At 43.4% G+C, this 21,332-nt stretch overlaps 1 protein-coding gene and 1 long non-coding RNA gene across 2 annotated transcripts; both read right to left on the reverse strand.

Moving 5' to 3' along the window:
• Positions 1 to 5,969: 5,969 nt before the first annotated feature.
• On the reverse strand, positions 5,970 to 19,559 carry traf3 (TNF receptor-associated factor 3). Its single transcript, XM_044375427.1, has 14 exons — positions 19,200 to 19,559; positions 17,208 to 17,370; positions 16,539 to 16,704; positions 14,589 to 14,640; positions 14,396 to 14,500; positions 14,012 to 14,176; positions 13,817 to 13,897; positions 13,658 to 13,732; positions 13,462 to 13,554; positions 13,224 to 13,364; positions 12,944 to 13,121; positions 12,283 to 12,626; positions 11,969 to 12,160; positions 5,970 to 7,202 (listed from the first exon to the last, which is right to left on the reverse strand). The coding sequence occupies exons 2-14, from the start codon at positions 17,365 to 17,367 to the stop codon at positions 7,167 to 7,169; spliced, it is 1,788 nt and encodes a 595-aa protein (XP_044231362.1). The 5' UTR covers positions 17,368 to 17,370; positions 19,200 to 19,559; the 3' UTR covers positions 5,970 to 7,166.
• On the reverse strand, positions 15,920 to 16,527 carry LOC122998503. Its single transcript, XR_006407442.1, has 3 exons — positions 16,233 to 16,527; positions 16,177 to 16,196; positions 15,920 to 16,112 (listed from the first exon to the last, which is right to left on the reverse strand). It is a non-coding gene; the product is annotated as an uncharacterized LOC122998503 (long non-coding RNA).
• Positions 19,560 to 21,332: the final 1,773 nt, after the last annotated feature.

Here is a 21,332-nt window from a genome sequence, read left to right on the forward strand (position 1 = left end):
CACATTATACCTGTGATGTCAGAAGACAACTTTTTCGTGCACCCTGGATCAAACAAGAGGAAAGATGGACATAAGAAGGGAAGTAAAGGCAATGCTAATGCTGCTCATGCTAGCCAAGACAATGAGCAATGATGCAACGTGGAGGGTAAAACATCATTCAATTTCCATGAAAAGTGGATACCAGACGTCCTGAAGAAGACCAAAAGGACCAAATCCAGACTGAGAGAGCCCACCGCACGGGGCCTGAAGGAGGCTCGAGAGCCGTCCTGGTGAGGCTGCAGCATATATATGCAGCAAGAAACAGAGGCACAATAAATATCAAGGGTGGAAATGTGTCCTTCTATCAGGATTTCTCCACAGAGGTTGTGAGGAACAGGAAGGCGTTACTGAGAGAAGCTGGGATAAGGTCCTCTTTCTCAAACATGGAAGAAATGAGTGACTGCATCAGTAAACTGCCTCTGGCCTCGAGGTCAGGTAGACTGGGACTGTTTCAGGTGTGACTGCTGAATCCAGGATGATGTGAAACAAGCACCTTTGCTTCTTGTGGTTTTTCCTATTTTATTTTAATGTTACATAATTGAACATACACTGCTTTTCTCATGGTTGTAGTCCAGTAAGGGGAATACAGTACAGCTGTACTCTTTACAAAGTAAAGGCACAACTAGGCAAGGTTAGATGTTCTTTAATGCTCTTTTTCTCTGTATTTAGGTTTGTGATTCTGAGCTTTTGGTTCTGTTCTTGCTTGATGTTCGATAGAGCTCATTCTACACTTGGAGTTACAGACTGTGCCACTTTATGTCTAATGGCTTAAGTTATCAACTTGTCAATGACTATAATAAGTACATGGAATATCTGGGGCTCTAATAATGTGGTAAAGAAGAAATCTGTCTTAAAAAAGATGAGATTCAAATATTCTTTCTACATGAAACACATTTAAATGATGAGAAGCACAGAAAGTATCGTGGGAATGTGTTGACATTGACTGCACCAATATGATAACAGGGGGTGACTTTAACTGCACATTACGCCCAATGATAGACATGCTTACCTCTCAGACAATTGATTGAGACATTACAACCACTTTCAAAGCAATATACATTTCACTCTCAGGCTCATCTGTCAACATCCTGCATTCATTTCATGTTTGTTTCTAGATGTCTTACTCATTTAGTTGAATATGTAGATATAGACCATATTGCTCCTGTATTTATGTCCATTTAACCTGATGAGCGTTAAATCTCTTGGAGAATGCTTATGGATGAGAAATTATTATTTTTGGAATTCAAACAGATTTTAGAATTTAATGACAAGGATGGAGCTGACCCAAGAATTGTGTGGGCACTTATAAGACTCATATGAGTGGTATGAATGGTTCATAAACAAGCCAAAAGATTAAAGCGTAGCAAAGCAGCTTGATATTGAAAAGAAAATAAACCAATTAGAGGAAGCCTACTATGCGACAAATTCAGATGCAACCCTAATTGAACTTAAATCAATTAGAACAGCACTGCATCATTTGATAACTTGGAAAGCAGAAAAGGATTTTTGTTATTTGCTAAACAAACATTCTTTGAATTGACCCAAAACCAAACTGCCTGTTAGCACGGCCGGCTAGGAATGCCTGTAAAGTTCTTTACTTCAGCTGTACGGGATGAGAATTACCAAAGTCGTCAGATTAATGAAGCTTCAAAAGATATTGTGGTGATTTATATAGTTCAGAGACTGATTTAGAGAGGATCAGGATAGGTTACTTAGGCAAATTCTTAGGCAACTATTCCACAACTATTCCATAACTATCCCATAACTATTCCACAACTATTCCACAACTATTCCATAACTATCCTATAACTATCCCATAACTATTCCACAACTATCCCATAACTATTCCACAACTATTCCATAACTATTCCATAACTATTCCACAACTATCCCATAACTATTCCACAACTATCCCATAACTATTCCATAACTATTCCACAACTATCCCATAACTATTCCATAACTATCCCACAACTATTCCACAACTATCCTATAACTATTCCATAACTATTCCACAACTATTCCACAACTATCCTATAACTATTCCATAACTATTCCACAACTATTCCATAACTATTCCACAACTATTCCACAACTATCCTATAACTATTCCACAACTATCCTATAACTATTCCATAACTATTCCACAACTATTCCACAACTATCCTATAACTATTCCATAACTATTCCACAACTATTCCATAACTATCCCACAACTATTCCACAACTATCCTATAACTATTCCATAACTATTCCACAACTATCCCATAACTATCCCACAACTATTCCACAACTATCCTATAACTGTTCCATAACTATCCCATAACTATTCCACAACTATCCTATAACTATTCCATAACTATCCCACAACTATTCCACAACTATTCCATAACTATTCCATAACTATTCCACAACTATCCCATAATTATTCCATAACTATTCCACAACTATCCCATAACTATTCCATAGCTATCCCACAACTATTCCACAACTATCCCATAACTATCCCACAACTATTCCATAACTATTCCACAACTATTCCACAACTATTCCATAACTATCCCACAACTATTCCACAACTATCCTATAACTATCCCATAACTATTCCACAACTATTCCACAACTATTCCATAACTATCCTATAACTATCCCATAACTATTCCACAACTATCCCATAACTATTCCACAACTATTCCATAACTATTCCATAACTATTCCACAACTATCCCATAACTATTCCACAACTATCCCATAACTATTCCATAACTATTCCACAACTATCCCATAACTATTCCATAACTATCCCACAACTATTCCACAACTATCCTATAACTATTCCATAACTATTCCACAACTATTCCACAACTATCCTATAACTATTCCATAACTATTCCACAACTATTCCACAACTATTCCATAACTATTCCACAACTATCCTATAACTATTCCACAACTATCCTATAACTATTCCATAACTATTCCACAACTATTCCACAACTATCCTATAACTATTCCATAACTATTCCACAACTATTCCATAACTATCCCACAACTATTCCACAACTATCCTATAACTATTCCATAACTATTCCACAACTATCCCATAACTATCCCACAACTATTCCACAACTATCCTATAACTGTTCCATAACTATCCCATAACTATTCCACAACTATCCTATAACTATTCCATAACTATCCCACAACTATCCCACAACTATTCCATAACTATTCCATAACTATTCCACAACTATCCCATAATTATTCCATAACTATTCCACAACTATCCCATAACTATTCCATAGCTATCCCACAACTATTCCACAACTATCCCATAACTATCCCACAACTATTCCATAACTATCCCACAACTATTCCACAACTATTCCATAACTATTCCACAACTATTCCACAACTATTCCATAACTATCCCACAACTATTCCACAACTATCCTATAACTATTCCATAACTATTCCACAACTATTCCACAACTATCCTATAACTATTCCATAACTATTCCACAACTATTCCACAACTATTCCATAACTATTCCACAACTATTCCACAACTATCCTATAACTATTCCACAACTATCCTATAACTATTCCATAACTATTCCACAACTATTCCACAACTATCCTATAACTATTCCATAACTATTCCACAACTATCCCATAACTATCCCACAACTATTCCACAACTATCCTATAACTATTCCATAACTATCCCATAACTATTCCACAACTATCCTATAACTATTCCATAACTATCCCATAACTATTCCACAACTATCCCATAACTATCCCACAACTATTCCATAACTATCCCATAACTATTCCATAACTATCCCACAACTATTCCACAACTATCCTATAACTATTCCATAACTATCCCACAACTATTCCACAACTATTCCACAACTATTCCATAACTATTCCATAACTATTCCACAACTATCCCATAACTATTCCACAACTATCCCATAATTATTCCATAACTATTCCACAACTATCCCATAACTATTCCATAGCTATCCCACAACTATTCCACAACTATTCCACAACTATTCCATAACTATTCCATAACTATTCCACAACTATCCCATAACTATTCCACAACTATCCCATAATTATTCCATAACTATTCCACAACTATCCCATAACTATCCCACAACTATCCCACAACTATTCCATAACTATCCCACAACTATTCCACAACTATCCTATAACTATTCCATAACTATTCCATAACTATTCCACAACTATCCCATAACTATCCCACAACTATTCCACAACTATCCTATAACTATTCCATAACTATCCCATAACTATTCCACAACTATCCTATAACTATTCCATAACTATCCCATAACTATTCCACAACTATCCCATAACTATCCCACAACTATTCCATAACTATCCCATAACTATTCCATAACTATCCCACAACTATTCCACAACTATCCTATAACTATTCCATAACTATCCCACAACTATTCCACAACTATCCTATAACTATTCCATAACTATCCCATAACTATTCCACAACTATCCCATAACTATCCCACAACTATTCCATAACTATCCCATAACTATTCCATAACTATCCCACAACTATTCCACAACTATCCTATAACTATTCCATAACTATCCCACAACTATTCCACAACTATCCTATAACTATTCCATAACTATTCCATAACTATTCCACAACTATCCCATAACTATCCTATAACTATTCCACAACTATTCCATAACTATCCCATAACTATCCCATAACTATTCCATAACTATTCCACAACTACTCCACAACTATTCCACTACTATCCCATAACTATTCCATAACTATTCCATAACTATTCCACAACTATCCCATAACTATCCTATAACTATTCCATAACTATTCCATAACTATTCCATAACTATTCCACAACTATCCCATAACTATCCTATAACTATTCCATAACTATTCCATAACTATTCCACAACTATCCCATAACTATCCTATAACTATTCCACAACTATTCCATAACTATCCCATAACTATCCCATAACTATTCCATAACTACTCCACAACTATTCCACTACTATCCCATAACTATTCCATAACTATTCCACAACTATCCCATAACTATCCCATAACTATTCCACAACTATCCCATAACTATCCCATAACTATCCCACAACTATCCCATAACTATCCCACAACTATTCCACAACTATTCCATAACTATTCCACAACTATTCCATAACTATCCCATAACTATTCCATAACTATTCCATAACTATTCCACAACTATCCCATAACTATCCCATAACTATCCCACAACTATTCCATAACTATCCCATAACTATTCCACAACTATTCCACAACTATCCCACAACTATCCCATAACTATTCCACAACTATCCCATAACTATTCCATAACTATTCCATAACTATTCCACAACTATTCCATAACTATCCCATAACTATTCCATAACTATTCCATAACTATTCCACAACTATCCCATAACTATCCCATAACTATCCCACAACTATTCCATAACTATTCCACAACTATTCCACAACTATTCCACAACTATTCCACAACTATTCCATAACTATTCCATAACTATCCTATAAGCGATTAAACTATACAGTATTAATGTAAAGGACCAATATAACACTAATAGTAAAGAAAAACAATACCCCTTGAATTTTATTTAATTTGTTCATTAACGTTTTTTTAATTTGTTTTTGTTTTGTCAGAATTAAGGAATTCAAAGGATTCTTGTGTTTGACATAAGAACATCCCATAATTTCTCCTTTAAAGGGTGTTTATTTGAAGGTTCAGTGCTGGTTCTAACTGTTTCTCCTTAAAGAGAAGTGAAACTGTTGAAATGATCCGTGTTAACTCTGACGGAAGAAAACTCAGATCAAACTTCTCTTCTGTGTTTCCTTCAGTTTTTATTTTCACACTTTAACAAACATTCAAACTGTGCAAATGAATCAAAAGAGTCGGATGAATTCTGTCGACGGACACTGAAGAAGTCACCGAGGCCACAGAGGAACACTGGCATCTTCTACTGGTCTCTACTGGTGTAATCAGTCACATTAAACCATCGTCCACCTCCTGAAACAAACTGAGCTGCTGAACAAACCTTATCTGAGAAACATTCTGTACTTTGTGTTGAACATTCAGTGTGAAATAAACCATAAATAAATATTGTCTCTCTGTCTGAATCATTTCCTCAGGATCTATTTAAGTTAAAGAGCACTTAACTTAAGATGTCTGACCCTCACGTCATAGCATTCCCTCTGTATTTCTGTCACAGCACAGCGCTGCTCTGATGGATTCAGCCCCACTAATACGACTGCTGACACATAAATGCTGTTTTCTGATTCTTCTTTTCAGTCTGGGAACATTTCTGTGAATGAAACTCAATCATAGCAGAGATACATACATGAACTGCATCTTCAAAAATTCAGACACATCGTTCTTTCATTTACAGAAAATCATTTAAACTAAATATTCGTTTGAAAAATAACAAAAATCTGTCCTTACTGCTTTCTACTGGTCTTTACTGGGTTATACTGAGTTCTACTGGTCTTTACTGGGTTATGATGAATTCTACTGGGTTTTAGTGGATCTTAATGGGTCCTGCAGGTCTTAATTGATTTCTGAGCTCCTCTGTGGCTGCAGTGGATTTCCCAGCATGCCTTGGTAAACAGGTTATAAACAGGAAGTAAAGCTTGATGCACGGCATCAGTAATGAACAGCAACAAAGTCCTTGCTCCGGTGGCCATGTTGGCACTGAGAGTTGTCACCATGGTGATGTCACGGTAACACTGATCCATCCACACACACACACACACACACGCACACACGCACACACACACACACACACACACACACACACACACACTCTGTTCTGTAGTCCATTCGCCAATCAGAGGAGGGCCAACCCTCCACACTCTGTAAAGTTCACTCTGATTGGCTGCTTCCTGTCCGTCTCTTCTTCTGTTCTGTGGGCGTCGCTCTTAGTTAGACGAGCCTCCTCCATCGTCACTTTTCCTTCCCATCATCCTTTGCTCTGCGGGGCGTGGACAGGTGATCTGATCTCAGACCAGCAAGGTCAGACAGTCACGGGTCAGGAAGGTCAGAGGTATCCACGGTAACCTGTCGATCAAACACAGATATGACTCTGTCACTAGTCCCTCTACCTCTATAAGTAGTCCCTTTACCTCTGCAACTAGTCCGTCTACCTCTGCAACTAGTCCTTCTACCTCTGCAACTCGTCCCTCTACCTCTGCAACTCGTCCCTCTACCTCTGCAACTCGTCCCTCTACCTCTGCAACTAGTCCCTCTACCTCTGTACCTAGTCTCTTTACCTCTGTACCTAGTCTCTATAACTAGTCTCTCTACCTCTGTAACTAGTCCCTTTACCTCTGCAACTAGTCCCTCTACCTCTGTAACTAGCCCCTCTACCTCTGCAACTAGTCACTCTACCTCTGCAACTAGTCCCTCTACCTCTGCAACTAGTCTCTTTACCTCTGTACCTAGTCTTTATAACTAGTCCCTCTACCTCTGTAACTAGCCCCTCTACCTCTGTACCTAGTCTCTCTACCTCTGCAACTAGTCCCTCTACCTCTGCAACTAGTCCATTTACCTCTGTAACTAGCCCCTCTACCTCTGTACCTAGTCTCTCTACCTCTGCAACTAGTCCATTTACCTCTGTACCTAGTCCCTCTACCTCTGTAACTAGTCCCTTTACCTCTGTACCTAGTCTCTCTACCTCTGCAACTAGTCCCTCTACCTCTGTACCTAGTCCCTCTACCTCTGTAACTAGTCCCTTTACCTCTGCAACTAGTCCCTCTACCTCTGTACCTAGTCTCTCTACCTCTGCAACTAGTCCCTCTACCTCTGTACCTAGTCCGTCTACCTCTGCAACTAGTCCCTTTACCTCTGCAACTAGTCCCTCTACCTCTGCAACTAGTCCCTCTACCTCTGCAACTCGTCCCTCTACCTCTGCAACTAGTCCCTCTACCTCTGCAACTAGTCCCTCTACCTCTGCAACTAGTCTCTTTACCTCTGTACCTAGTCTTTATAACTAGTCCCTCTACCTCTGTAACTAGCCCCTCTACCTCTGTACCTAGTCTCTCTACCTCTGCAACTAGTCCCTCTACCTCTGCAACTAGTCCATTTACCTCTGTAACTAGCCCCTCTACCTCTGTACCTAGTCTCTCTACCTCTGCAACTAGTCCATTTACCTCTGTACCTAGTCCCTCTACCTCTGTAACTAGTCCCTTTACCTCTGTACCTAGTCTCTCTACCTCTGCAACTAGTCCCTCTACCTCTGTACCTAGTCCCTCTACCTCTGTAACTAGTCCCTTTACCTCTGCAACTAGTCCCTCTACCTCTGTACCTAGTCTCTCTACCTCTGCAACTAGTCCCTCTACCTCTGTACCTAGTCCCTCTACCTCTGTAACTAGTCCCTTTACCTCTGCAACTAGTCCCTCTACCTCTGCAACTAGCCCCTTTACCTCTGCAACTAGTCCGTCTACCTCTGCAACTAGTCCCTTTACCTCTGCAACTAGTCCGTCTACCTCTGCAACTAGTCCCTCTACCTCTGCAACTAGTCCCTCTACCTCTGCAACTAGTCCCTCTACCTCTGCAACTCGTCCCTCTACCTCTGCAACTAGTCCCTCTACCTCTGTACCTAGTCTCTTTACCTCTGTACCTAGTCTCTATAACTAGTCTCTCTACCTCTGCAACTAGTCCCTCTACCTCTGTAACTAGCCCCTCTACCTCTGCAACTAGTCACTCTACCTCTGCAACTAGTCCCTCTACCTCTGCAACTAGTCCCTCTACCTCTGTACCTAGTCTCTTTACCTCTGTACCTAGTCTCTATAACTAGTCCCTCTACCTCTGTAACTAGCCCCTCTACCTCTGTACCTAGTCTCTCTACCTCTGCAACTAGTCCCTCTACCTCTGCAACTAGTCCCTCTACCTCTGTACCTAGTCCCTCTACCTCTGTAACTAGTCCCTTTACCTCTGCAACTAGTCCCTCTACCTCTGTACCTAGTCTCTCTACCTCTGCAACTAGTCCCTCTACCTCTGTACCTAGTCCCTCTACCTCTGTAACTAGTCCCTTTACCTCTGCAACTAGTCCCTCTACCTCTGCAACTAGCCCCTGTACCTCTGTATCTAGTCTCTCTACCTCTGTAACTAGTCCCTCCACCTCTGTACCTAGTCTCTCTACCTCTGTAACTAGTCCCTCCACCTCTGTACCTAGTCTCTCTACCTCTGTAACTAGCCCCTCTACCTCTGTACCTAGTCCATCTACCTCTGTAACTAGTCCCTTTACCTCTGCAACTAGTCCCTCTACCTCTGTACCTAGTGTCTCTGCCTCTGCAATTAGTCCCTCCACCTCTGTACCTAGTCTCTCTACCTCTGCAACTCGTCCCTCTACCTCTATAACTAGACCCTCAACCTCTGCTATTAGTCCTTCTACCTCTGTTACTAGTCCCTCTACCTCTGCAACTAGTCCCTCTACAACTAGTCCCTCTACCTCTACAACTAGTCCCTCTACAACTAGTCCCTCTACCTCTTTTACTGGTCCCTCTACCTCTGCAACTAGTCCCTCTACCTCTGCAACTAGTCCCTCTGCAACTAGTCCCTCTACCTCTTTTACTGGTCCCTCTACCTCTGCAACTAGTCCCTCTACAACTAGTCCCTCTACCTCTTTTACTGGTCCCTCTACCTCTGCAACTAGTCCCTCTACAACTAGTCCCTCTACCTCTGTTACTAGTCCCTCTACCTCTACAACTAGTCCCTCTACCTCTGTTACTAGTCCCTCTACCTCTGTTACTAGTCCATTTACCTCTGTAACTAGCCCCTCTACCTCTGTACCTAGTCCCTCTACCTCTGCAACTAGTCCCTCTACCTCTGCAACTAGTCCATTTACCTCTGTACCTAGTCCCTCTACCTCTGTAACTAGTCCCTTTACCTCTGTACCTAGTCTTTCTACCTCTGCAACTAGTCCCTCTACCTCTGTACCTAGTCCCTCTACCTCTGTAACTAGTCCCTTTACCTCTGCAACTAGTCCCTCTACCTCTGCAACTAGCCCCTGTACCTCTGTACCTAGTCTCTCTACCTCTGTAAATAGTCCCTCCACCTCTGTACCTTGTCTCTCTACCTCTGTAACTAGCCCCTCTACCTCTGTACCTAGCCCCTCTACCTCTGTACCTAGTCCATCTACCTCTGTAACTAGTCCCTTTACCTCTGCAACTAGTCCCTCTACCTCTGTACCTAGTCTCTCTGCCTCTGCAATTAGTCCCTCCACCTCTGTACCTAGTCTCTCTACCTCTGCAACTCGTCCCTCTACCTCTATAACTAGACCCTCAACCTCTGCTATTAGTCCTTCTACCTCTGTTACTAGTCCCTCTACCTCTGCAACTAGTCCCTCTACAACTAGTCCCTCTACCTCTTTTACTGGTCCCTCTACCTCTGCAACTAGTCCCTCTACCTCTGCAACTAGTCCCTCTGCAACTAGTCCCTCTGCAACTAGTCCCTCTACCTCTTTTACTGGTCCCTCTACCTCTGCAACTAGTCCCTCTACAACTAGTCCCTCTACCTCTTTTACTGGTCCCTCTACCTCTGCAACTAGTCCCTCTACAACTAGTCCCTCTACCTCTGTTACTAGTCCCTCTACCTCTACAACTAGTCCCTCTACCTCTGTTACTAGTCCCTCTACCTCTGTTACTAGTCCCTCTACCTCTGTTACTAGTCCATTTACCTCTTTAACTAGTCCATTTACCTCTGTACCTAGTCCCTCTACCTCTGTAACTAGTCCCTTTACCTCTGTACCTAGTCTCTCTACCTCTGCAACTAGTCCCTCTACCTCTGTACCTAGTCCCTCTACCTCTGTAACTAGTCCCTTTACCTCTGCAACTAGTCCCTCTACCTCTGTACCTAGTCTCTCTACCTCTGCAACTAGTCCCTCTACCTCTGTACCTAGTCCCTCTACCTCTGTAACTAGTCCCTTTACCTCTGCAACTAGTCCCTCTACCTCTGCAACTAGCCCCTCTACCTCTGTACCTAGTCCATCTACCTCTGTAACTAGTCCCTTTACCTCTGCAACTAGTCCCTCTACCTCTGTGCCTAGTCTCTCTGCCTCTGCAATTAGTCCCTCCACCTCTGTACCTAGTCTCTCTACCTCTGCAACTCGTCCCTCTACCTCTATAACTAGACCCTCAACCTCTGCTATTAGTCCTTCTACCTCTGTTACTAGTCCCTCTACCTCTGCAACTAGTCCCTCTACAACTAGTCCCTCTACCTCTACAACTAGTCCCTCTACAACTAGTCCCTCTACCTCTTTTACTGGTCCCTCTACCTCTGCAACTAGTCCCTCTGCAACTAGTCCCTCTACAACTAGTCCCTCTACCTCTTTTACTGGTCCCTCTACCTCTGCAACTAGTCCCTCTACAACTAGTCCCTCTACATCTTTTACTGGTCCCTCTACCTCTGCAACTAGTCCCTCTACAACTAGTCCCTCTACCTCTTTTACTGGTCCCTCTACCTCTACAACTAGTCCCTCTACCTCTGTTACTAGTCCCTCTACCTCTGTTACTAGTCCCTCTACCTCTGTTACTAGTCACTCTACCTCTGTTAGTAGTCCCTCTACCTCTGCAACTAGCCCCTCTACCTCTGTTACTAGTCACTCTACCTCTGTTACTAGTCCCTCTACCTCTGAACCTAGTCCCTCTACCTCTGTTACTAGTCCCTCTACCTCTGCACTGTTACACAATTTTTGATGACTTGTAACCTTTCTTGCTTTTGAGTTTGGATGCATATATTAGTGATATTGGACAAAAACAAAGTCAAATGAATTTAATGTAAAATGAAACTGAATAGAAGGAGAAGAAGATGTTGCGTGTGCCTACCTTGATAAAGATGGTGTCGTCTTTGATATAGCTGCCGGTCTCCAGGACGCTCTGGGACACAAAGAGAGGACAGCCAGAGGCAATGTTCATTTCTGCTGCTGGACGTCTGAAGCTGCTGCTGTTTGGATCCGGCTTAAAGGCATCACCCAGGTGTTTCCTGGATGGACCCTGATCCATCAGCATCAGAGTCACCTGATGGAGAGACAGAGACACGAGTGTCAGGTCTGTCAACATCACTGTGGCTCCAAAACAAGAAAAAGATCCACTTACGATATGATATACCATTCAGTAATCAGTCAATAAACTCTGGGTACCTTCTGTTTAAAGGGCCACGGCAGCAGGGCGTCATACTCCCCCTTCATCACCACAAAGAACAGGGACAGGTGCGTCCCCTTGCCCATGCCGTCTCCGTTCAGGTAGACGCGAGCGCACATCTTGTATCCAAAGTATCCGGTGTAAAATGGCTGCGAGTACAGCGACAATGTCTTTGCTGCCACCGCTTCCTGTTTCCGTCTCTTGTAGTCACGGATCTTCCAGATCAGTGTCCCGTTGTAGCTCGCTGTTTCCAGCACCTGGAAACGCAGGTCCATGTCAGCCAATCGGATCTCATGCACACTCAGCATGTCGTCATGGCGATTCAGCTGAGTCTCAAGGGATGCTGGAAAGATATAGATATTGATTATTGATTTACTGTATTAATTATTGATAGTGCCTATGTGTGAGTCCCCAGACCTCTACCTCTGTGGCTAATACCTCTGACTCTGTAACTAGACCCTCAACCTCTGTAACTAGCAACTAGTCCCTCTACCTCCGTAACTGGACCCTCAATCACTGTAACTAGTCCGTCTACCTCTCTGGCTAATACCTCTAACTCTGTAACTAGACCTTCTATCTCTGTAACTAGTCCCTTAACTGCTGTAATTAGTCCCTCTACCTGTAGTACTAGTCCCCCCCCCAGTGTGTGTGTGTTCTCACCCAGAGTGTGTGTCGTGGATCCAGCTCCGCTGCGTCCTCCTTGTTCCAGAGTGTTCAGTCTTGTCCGGACGTTCTCCAGCGTTCCTCGAAGGTTCTCCACCTCGTCTCTGAGCAGACGGAGAGAACGCAGCTCCAGCTCCACCTCCAGGAGCTTCTCTGAGTGAGAGCTCATCAGTTTCTGCAGAGAGAGTGTAATATTACTAACATTTGCATACTGTAGCATGATGTAGTAGTATTACTAGTATGTAGTAGCACCATAAGTACTTTGTAGTATTGTTACCTGCATGGTGGCCAGTTTCTGCTCCATCTGGCGGTTCTTCTCTCTCAGTTCATCATTCTGGTTCTCCAGTTCAGACAGACGACTGCTGAGAGCAGGAAGCACCTTATACCTGTCCAGCAGCTCACCTTTAACATCCTCCACCTGGACAGACACACACACACACGAGTCAGATCTGTCAGATATACTCACACTGCACCTTCTGCTGCTGTGGTTTCTTTGGTCTGGTTGCTATGATTACCTTGTTCTCTAAGGAGGCGTTTCTGTTAACCATCATTCTTAGGTGTTCAGCTGCAAAGGTAGACTCATGTTGCCTCATGTCCTGATTCAAACCCTGAAACACACATTACCGCAGTACATGACGTACACACAGTACATACATTAACGGAGTACACATTATGTAGTATGTACAGGTCACACTGAGGGGGAGGAGTTACCTTGAAGGTGCAGCCGTAGCGATGGAACTGACAGCTCACCTGAGCTTTGGGACAGTCGTGTTGGTGACTGGAGAGCTGAAACACATCAATCAATATGATCAGTACTAACAGTAGCAAACACCTGGAGAGTGTTGTGATTGGTGAACAGGTAAGGTGTACCTCGCTCCGCGGCAGTGAGGTGAACGAGCAGAGGTTTGGACACGACACCGGGAACGCCGGGCACACCGTCTCTTTATGTTTCTGACAACACACATGCTTTAACATCATCATTCAAACTTTATTTATACTGTAGCTCCATCACAACAACAGCTGCACCACACCTGCAGTGATGTCAGCAGTGATGTCATGGGTTACCTGCAGGTCAGTCAGAGGCATCTTGGTCATGCAGAAGTCGCAGGTGGTCTCTCTGTGTTTACATTTCCAGTTCAGGTGGTCAGGAATTTCCTTCCTCATCATTCGCTCTTTACATTTACCCAATGGACACGGAACCTCAAAGAACGGACACACGTTCAGGTGGTCCTACAGGTGAGACAAGTGAGAGAATTATATAGAGTTTTATATATGTATATATGTGAGCAATCTAATCTAATGTAATGAAGTCAAGATCGCTGGCTTTTGATATAGAAAGCTGTTTTAACGATGAGGTGTCCAACATAAATCATTGAATGAGACACCTGACAGCCAATAAGAGAGCAGGATTCTGTTGCCATGTTAACAGTGTATGCTGTCATTGCTCACAGGTATCTGCTGCAGACTCATCTGCTCCTGACAGCCGTTGTTCTCACTGCGACAATAAACCTTCAGTGCCATGATTTCCCGATGACAGCAAACGTCTCTGAAGATCTGGAACAAACACACTGATCAATACTCTGTGATTCACTCTCTGATCAGTAATCAATCAATACTGATGCTGATGTCACTCCCTGCTCACCTTGTTATTGAACAGCGGCTCCATGTCAGCTGGACACACTGGGTTAGGACGACTGCAGGACGCATGCACGCACACACACACACACACACACACACACACACACACACACACACACACACAGAGTTACTGATTCAAGAGTAAACAGTCTGACACCTGTTCTACACCTGTGACACCTGCTCTACACCTGTGACACCTGCTCTACACCTGCTCTACACCTGCTCTACATCTGCTCTACACCTGTGACACCTGCTCTACACCTGCTCTACATCTGCTCTACACCTGTGACACCTGCTCTACACCTGTGACACCTGCTCTACACCTGTGACACCTGCTCTACACCTGCTCTACACCTGCTCTACACCTGTGACACCTGCTCTACACCTGCTCTACATCTGCTCTACACCTGTGACACCTGCTCTACACCTGTGACATCTGCTCTACACCTGCTCTACACCTGCTCTACACCTGTGACACCTGCTCTACACCTGTGACACCTGCTCTACACCTGTGACATCTGCTCTACACCTGTGACATCTGCTCTACACCTGTGACACCTGCTCTACACCTGTGACACCTGCTCTACACCTGCTCTACACCTGTGACACCTGCTCTACACCTGCTCTACACCTGCTCTACACCTGTGACACCTGCTCTACACCTGTGACACCTGCTCTACACCTGTGACATCTGCTCTACACCTGTGACATCTGCTCTACACCTGTGACACCTGCTCTACACCTGCTCTACACCTGCTCTACATCTGCTCTACACCTGTGACACCTGCTCTACACCTGTGACATCTGCTCTACACCTGTGACATCTGCTCTACACCTGTGACATCTGCTCTACACCTGTGACACCTGCTCTACACCTGCTCTACACCTGCTCTACACCTGTGACACCTGCTCTACACCTGTGACACCTGCTCTACACCTGCTCTACACCTGCTCTACACCTGTGACACCTGCTCTACACCTGTGACACCTGCTCTACACCTGTGACACCTGCTCTACACCTGTGACATCTGCTCTACACCTGTGACATCTGCTCTACACCTGTGACACCTGCTCTACACCTGCTCTACACCTGCTCTACATCTGCTCTACACCTGTGACACCTGCTCTACACCTGTGACATCTGCTCTACACCTGCTCTACACCTGCTCTACACCTGTGACACCTGCTCTACACCTGCTCTACACCTGCTCTACACCTGTGACACCTGCTCTACACCTGCTCTACATCTGCTCTACACCTGTGACATCTGCTCTACACCTGCTCTACATCTGCTCTACACCTGTGACACCTGCTCTACACCTGTGACACCTGCTCTACACCTGCTCTACATCTGCTCTACACCTGTGACACCTGCTCTACACCTGCTCTACACCTGCTCTACACCTGCTCTATACCTGTGACATCTGCTCTACACCTGTGACACCTGCTCTACACCTGCTCTACACCTGCTCTACACCTGTGACACCTGCTCTACACCTGCTCTACACCTGTGACACCTGCTCTACACCTGCTCTACATCTGCTCTACACCTGTGACATCTGCTCTACACCTGCTCTACATCTGCTCTACACCTGTGACATCTGCTCTACACCTGTGACACCTGTGACACCTGTGACACCTGTGACACCTGTCAGACCTGTGACACCTGCTGGACCTGTGACACCTGGTCTACACCTGTCGCACCTTCATGTGTCCAGGTGGACTTACTGTTGCAGTGGTTGCGCAGGCTGAGGAGAACCAGGTGTGACCTGATTGACTGGCAGTATTTATCGGTTAGTGTACCTGTATACACCTGTACAGGTGATCACACGGCAGCAGAAACACCAGAACATAAAGAGAGTCGGGTTTATTCTACCAACTGACAGGTGATGTAGGACAGACAGATTGTCCAGGTGTGTCCGTCTCTCTCCACATGTCCACCTGTCTGGCTCACCTGAGGATGTCGTTGATGCAGCTCTGACAGAAGCGGTGTCCGCACTCGGTCTGGCGGGGCTGACACAGGACCAGCCTGCAGGCCTCACAGCAGTATTTGGCCTCTGGAGTCTCTACAAAGTGATCTCTGAATCCTCCGTGAAGAGGCAGGAAACCTGCAGGCACACCTGGACACACAAACAGCAGATCTGACGTCAGTCATCAACTGCACACCTGCTGGAATCCATCTGGAAGTCATACTAATGGTATTTATTATTGTTAGTGACGGCTTTGGTCGCTGGTTCCTCATTTGATGCTCCAAAATGGAAACAAGGTCGGAGTTGGGGCGTCAAGACAGTTTGACGGGCCTCATAATGCTTTTAGTGCATAACAGACGTACAACAGAGAGACGCTTCCAGTGTGTTTGGCCTTCAGAGGTTCAGTAATAAAGGAGGAAATCTGTAAAACAAACTTCAATTACACAGATTCTTGACTCTGAGAATAGCCACGCCCACTTATCTTTGCAAGCTGCTGATTGGTTAGAACACATGAAGCTGCTGATTGGTTAGAACAAATGAAGCTGCTGATTGGTTAGAACACATCAGGCTCTTGAATATAGCCAATGAATCAACAGAACTCTCAGCCAATCACAGTGCAGGGTCCAGCTGACGATGATGGAGGAGGTGTTTACCTTGTGGAGGAGCAGAATCACTAGGAGGCCAGGGATTGGCTGGTCTGTGAGGAGGTGGGGTGATAGGAGGAGCCACGGATAAGGGCGGGGCCAGGGAGGGCGCCACCTGCTGGAGGGGAATCTGCACCTCCCTCCCGTCAGCACTCCTCCCCGCTGACATGACCTGTTAATGAGATAATTAACAGCTAAAACAAGAGTCCCAAGATGAGACACCAAACATTTAAATATGTTAAAAATATGTTTTAACATATTAAACGTGTTTAATGTGTTTGTGTGGCTGAAATTGTTTATAAAGTCAGTAAAAAGCTTTGAACTGAAACTGACATTTAAAAAGCTGAACGAGGCTCAACAGAGGCTGAATATTCTCACCAGACTTCCATCATAAAGAACAACATCAGAGTTTGAACAAAGTTTCTATTTCAAAGTATGAAAACATCATCTACACACACACATAAGCTTGCCTCGCTATCCTAAAGCCAAACCTTCACCAGGAGCTCGTAGATGACGTTTTGCCTCATTAGGACCAGGCTTTGGTCCCCATGAGGACTACTGGTCCCAACAAGATAGGTGTTTATAACAGAAAAGGTCTCCATGAGGTAACAAAAACACACAAACACACCGTAGTGTTTCCAGTGGAGAGGTTTTCCTCAGCAGCTGATCTGGTTTTATAAACATTTAAAGAGAAACAGCTGCTCTCTGAACGCTGAACAGTCGTCATCAATAACTGACACCAATCAGGTTCTTTTTGTCATTGATGAACCAGAGCTGGAAAATGTACATGCTAATGTTCAAATATGTGATTTTTTCGTGGGTTTCCTCTTGCAGATCTAGGAATGGCTCTGCAGACTAATCAATCTGATGGAAGCCATCAGATCGCCGTCAGGAGCCACAGAGACATCATGAGGTTAAATCCCATAAATCTGTGTCACTAAGCAGCAGGACCTACCTGGCTCTCGCTGAGGGAGACAGTTGCTGGAGTCGGTGGGGAGGACTGACCGGACTGTGGCAACTTTTCCCCGAATATATTTTAAATTTTAAGTTTTTTTCCATATACTGTGCAAAGTGCAGGTGTTTTCTGTTGTATTTTGAAAGCAGAGTGTTATCCAGTGAAGGATGTAGTGGGTCAGATACTCTTTATGAAAGACGCATCTCTCATTGACTATTCTGATTGTTTGGCATCATTAGTTATTCATGTCATATTATGTAAACATAGATAATAAATAAATAGGCTTCTATTTACTGACTTTGAGATTTAACTTGTCGTAACTGCTTGTACAGTTTGTGGCGACTTTTACAGTTACGATAATAAAGTTTCTTCCAAAAGAAAATGCTGTGTGTGTGTGTGTGAGAGAGAGAGAGAGAGAGAGAGAGAGAGAGAGAGAGAGAGAGAGAGAGAGAGAGAGAGAGAGAGAGAGAGAGAGAGAGAGAGAGAGAGGAAAAATTGTGAAGTTATATTGTCATGTGTCATCCTGCAGAAACTGATCATCACATAAATAACTGTCATGTTGGGGGGAAACAGAGTGCAGCTTTATACTGAGAAGGACTTGATTTACATATTTGGTACCAAATTAAAAAGGAAGTTGTGTCTTTCAATGAAAACAACTTGTGATTGTTTGTGACACAGCTGTTTGTTTAGATTGAAATGAGGTCTGATCTTCTTTCACTTTCTGTCTGAGATCGATTATTCAGGTCTGACTGTAGTTTTACTGTTTCCATCAAATTACAGTCGTTTATTCATCTTACAAACATTTATTGATCACGTATGTGTCATGTATGAATCATGTATGTATCATGTGTTCTCCGTGTTTTCGCTTCTTCTTGTCTGAAACCATCTTTGATGTAAACACTGATCATGCTAACAACGTTAGCTTCTTGTTTCTTAGCGGTTTGTTCAATAAAGCTCGTTTTACATTCAATCATCTTAATAACAGCTTCAGGTTCTACTGAGGTTCTATTGAGGTTCTATCGGGTTCTGCTGAGTGTTGGACTCACATGAATCTCCTCCGCAGGCCACAGCTCACTCGGCTCGGCGGCTCGGCGGCTCTCTCCGGGATTCAAACCGTCACCCTGCCGCTGCCTCGGAGCCTCCGGGCCGCAGGCGGACTCCTCATGGTCCGGGTTCAGGGTTCTCCGGGTTCTCCGGGTTCTGCGGGTTCTGTCGGTCCAGTCCTGGGAGAGAGAAATCCGGGATCCAGAGCAGAGATCCAGCGGGGAGACTGAGCTGATCACACTGGAAACCCCCTCTGCTTCTTCCGCCCAGGAAATCCCCCACTGCCCGGGGAGAGCCAGGCCGCCGGGGGGCGCTGTTACCCGGGGAGAGCCAGGCCGCCGGGGGGCGCTGTTACCCGGGGAGAGAGCCAGGCCGCCGGGGGGCGCTGTTACCCGGGGAGAGCCAGGCCGCCGGGGGGCGCTGTTACCCGGGGAGAGCCAGGCCGCCGGGGGGCGCTGTTACCCGGGGAGAGAGCCAGGCCGCCGGGGGGCGCTGATCACCTCGTGCTGATCTTTTTAAAATATATTTATTGTTCTCATATTTTACTTATACAACAAAGACATAAAAAGTAGGTCAAAACAGGGAGAGAAAAAACAGAAAGAAAAATAATTGATATATAGTTGTTTAGTTCAGCAGACTGTCATACATGAACTTCCTTTCTTCATCAGTTCATCAGAGTAAAGTTGGGGTAACTGAGCCTCCACATGCTGGGCCTCTTTCCTGATGATAAGAAATTATCAAAAATGATCAGCCTTTGTTTTCTACAGGCAAAATACTGAATTGCACTTAAAAGATCTTTTTTTAAATATTTAAATCGACTTGATTCTCATCACAGACTTTGAGTCTATTTGTGATAAAATGTTAAAACTAATAAAATCCAGTCATCATGTTTTCTTTCAGCTTAGATAACAATATATTTATTTATTCTCATGGAATAGAGTCTGTGTCACACCTTAAACATAGGGCAGTTGGAGTATATACCAGCATCAAACCACAGTTCACCATGTCTCCACTGTGTTAAACCAGCAGTCAGGTGTCCATAGTAACAGTGAAAGAGGTTTTCCTTGCTGTAATCATTCCTCCTGTTCATACTGGATATTAAAAGATCCTTCAAATGTGCTTTCAATGTTAGTGATGGAGGATAAAATCCACAGTGTGTCCACACAGTCATTTAAAGTCTGTGTGAAGCTTCTATTCAGCTTCATCAGTCTGAGTTAGTCATATCAAGTGGATATCTGACACATTTACAGTCTTTTTAGCATCAAATTCCCTCTTTGTGTTTCCTCGGACAGTGTTTCCCTGTTGAGCTGCAGGTGGAAGTATAGTAACAAAAAGAGGAACTTTGGCACTAAAAAGACTGTAACGTTGAAAGATATCTACTTGATTTGACTCATTTGGACGCTGAAGCTTCATATTAGCTTCAGACTGTGGATTTTGTCCTCCATCACTTCTATTGTAAGGTCATTATGAAGGGATCTTCTAATGGTCAGTATGAACAGGAGGAATGATTACATAATTTGAGTTCATTTGATTTTGAATATGCAGGTCATTTCAGCTGCTGCAAAGTTAGAAACTTATTTTATTTTATTGATATTATTGTGTTCACGAATTCAGACACTCCTTTAACTGTATAATATATAAAAGTACATATTTGGAAAATGTTAATATTATTAATTGTGAGAAGTTGAGTTTCCTGAAACAGAGATGTGAGCAGCATGACTAAAGAATAATAAATAACTTTATTTCCCACTTATTCAAACAGATTTGGTGACTTTTTACTGACATAATTGTGTTCCCTCTCTCAAAGTCTCAAAGGTTAATATTCAAAATAATTAAGTTTTCCGTCCTTGAAACTTCTTCATTTTGTTATTTTAAAGGTCGATCTTTGTCCATCAGTCAGAGAGAAAATACGTTTCCATGAAACTTTACTGACTCAGACTGGAAGCAGTAGCACAGGTTGACCAGTAGGTGTCTCCACTCAGTTTCTGATTCAGAGAACTTAAAACATAAAGTTTTTCATCCTGAGTTCAGTTTTTGTTTCAAACCATCACACTGGAAATCTGTACTCAGGTTTCAGATCTCAACATGAACATCAGCAGATTCTCAGCAGCGTTGCAGCCAAGCTGCGCTTATAA

The sequence above is a fragment of the Thunnus albacares genome, chromosome 15 (assembly GCF_914725855.1).
Source record: "Thunnus albacares chromosome 15, fThuAlb1.1, whole genome shotgun sequence".
NCBI classification, from domain to species: domain Eukaryota; kingdom Metazoa; phylum Chordata; class Actinopteri; order Scombriformes; family Scombridae; genus Thunnus; species Thunnus albacares.

What these genes read in the sequence shown, in the direction of transcription:
- traf3 (XM_044375427.1), bottom strand. Translation starts at nt 17,367, where the DNA reads ATGTCAGCGGGGAGGAGTGCTGACGGGAGGGAGGTGCAGATTCCCCTC. An exon ending in CGTGGCCCTTTAAACAGAAG is followed by an intron (nt 12,161 to 12,282) that starts GTACCCAGAGTT and finishes TCTCTCCATCAG; the next exon opens with GTGACTCTGATGCTGATGGA. An exon ending in ACGACACCATCTTTATCAAG is followed by an intron (nt 7,203 to 11,968) that starts GTAGGCACACGC and finishes TTTGATCGACAG; the next exon opens with GTTACCGTGGATACCTCTGA.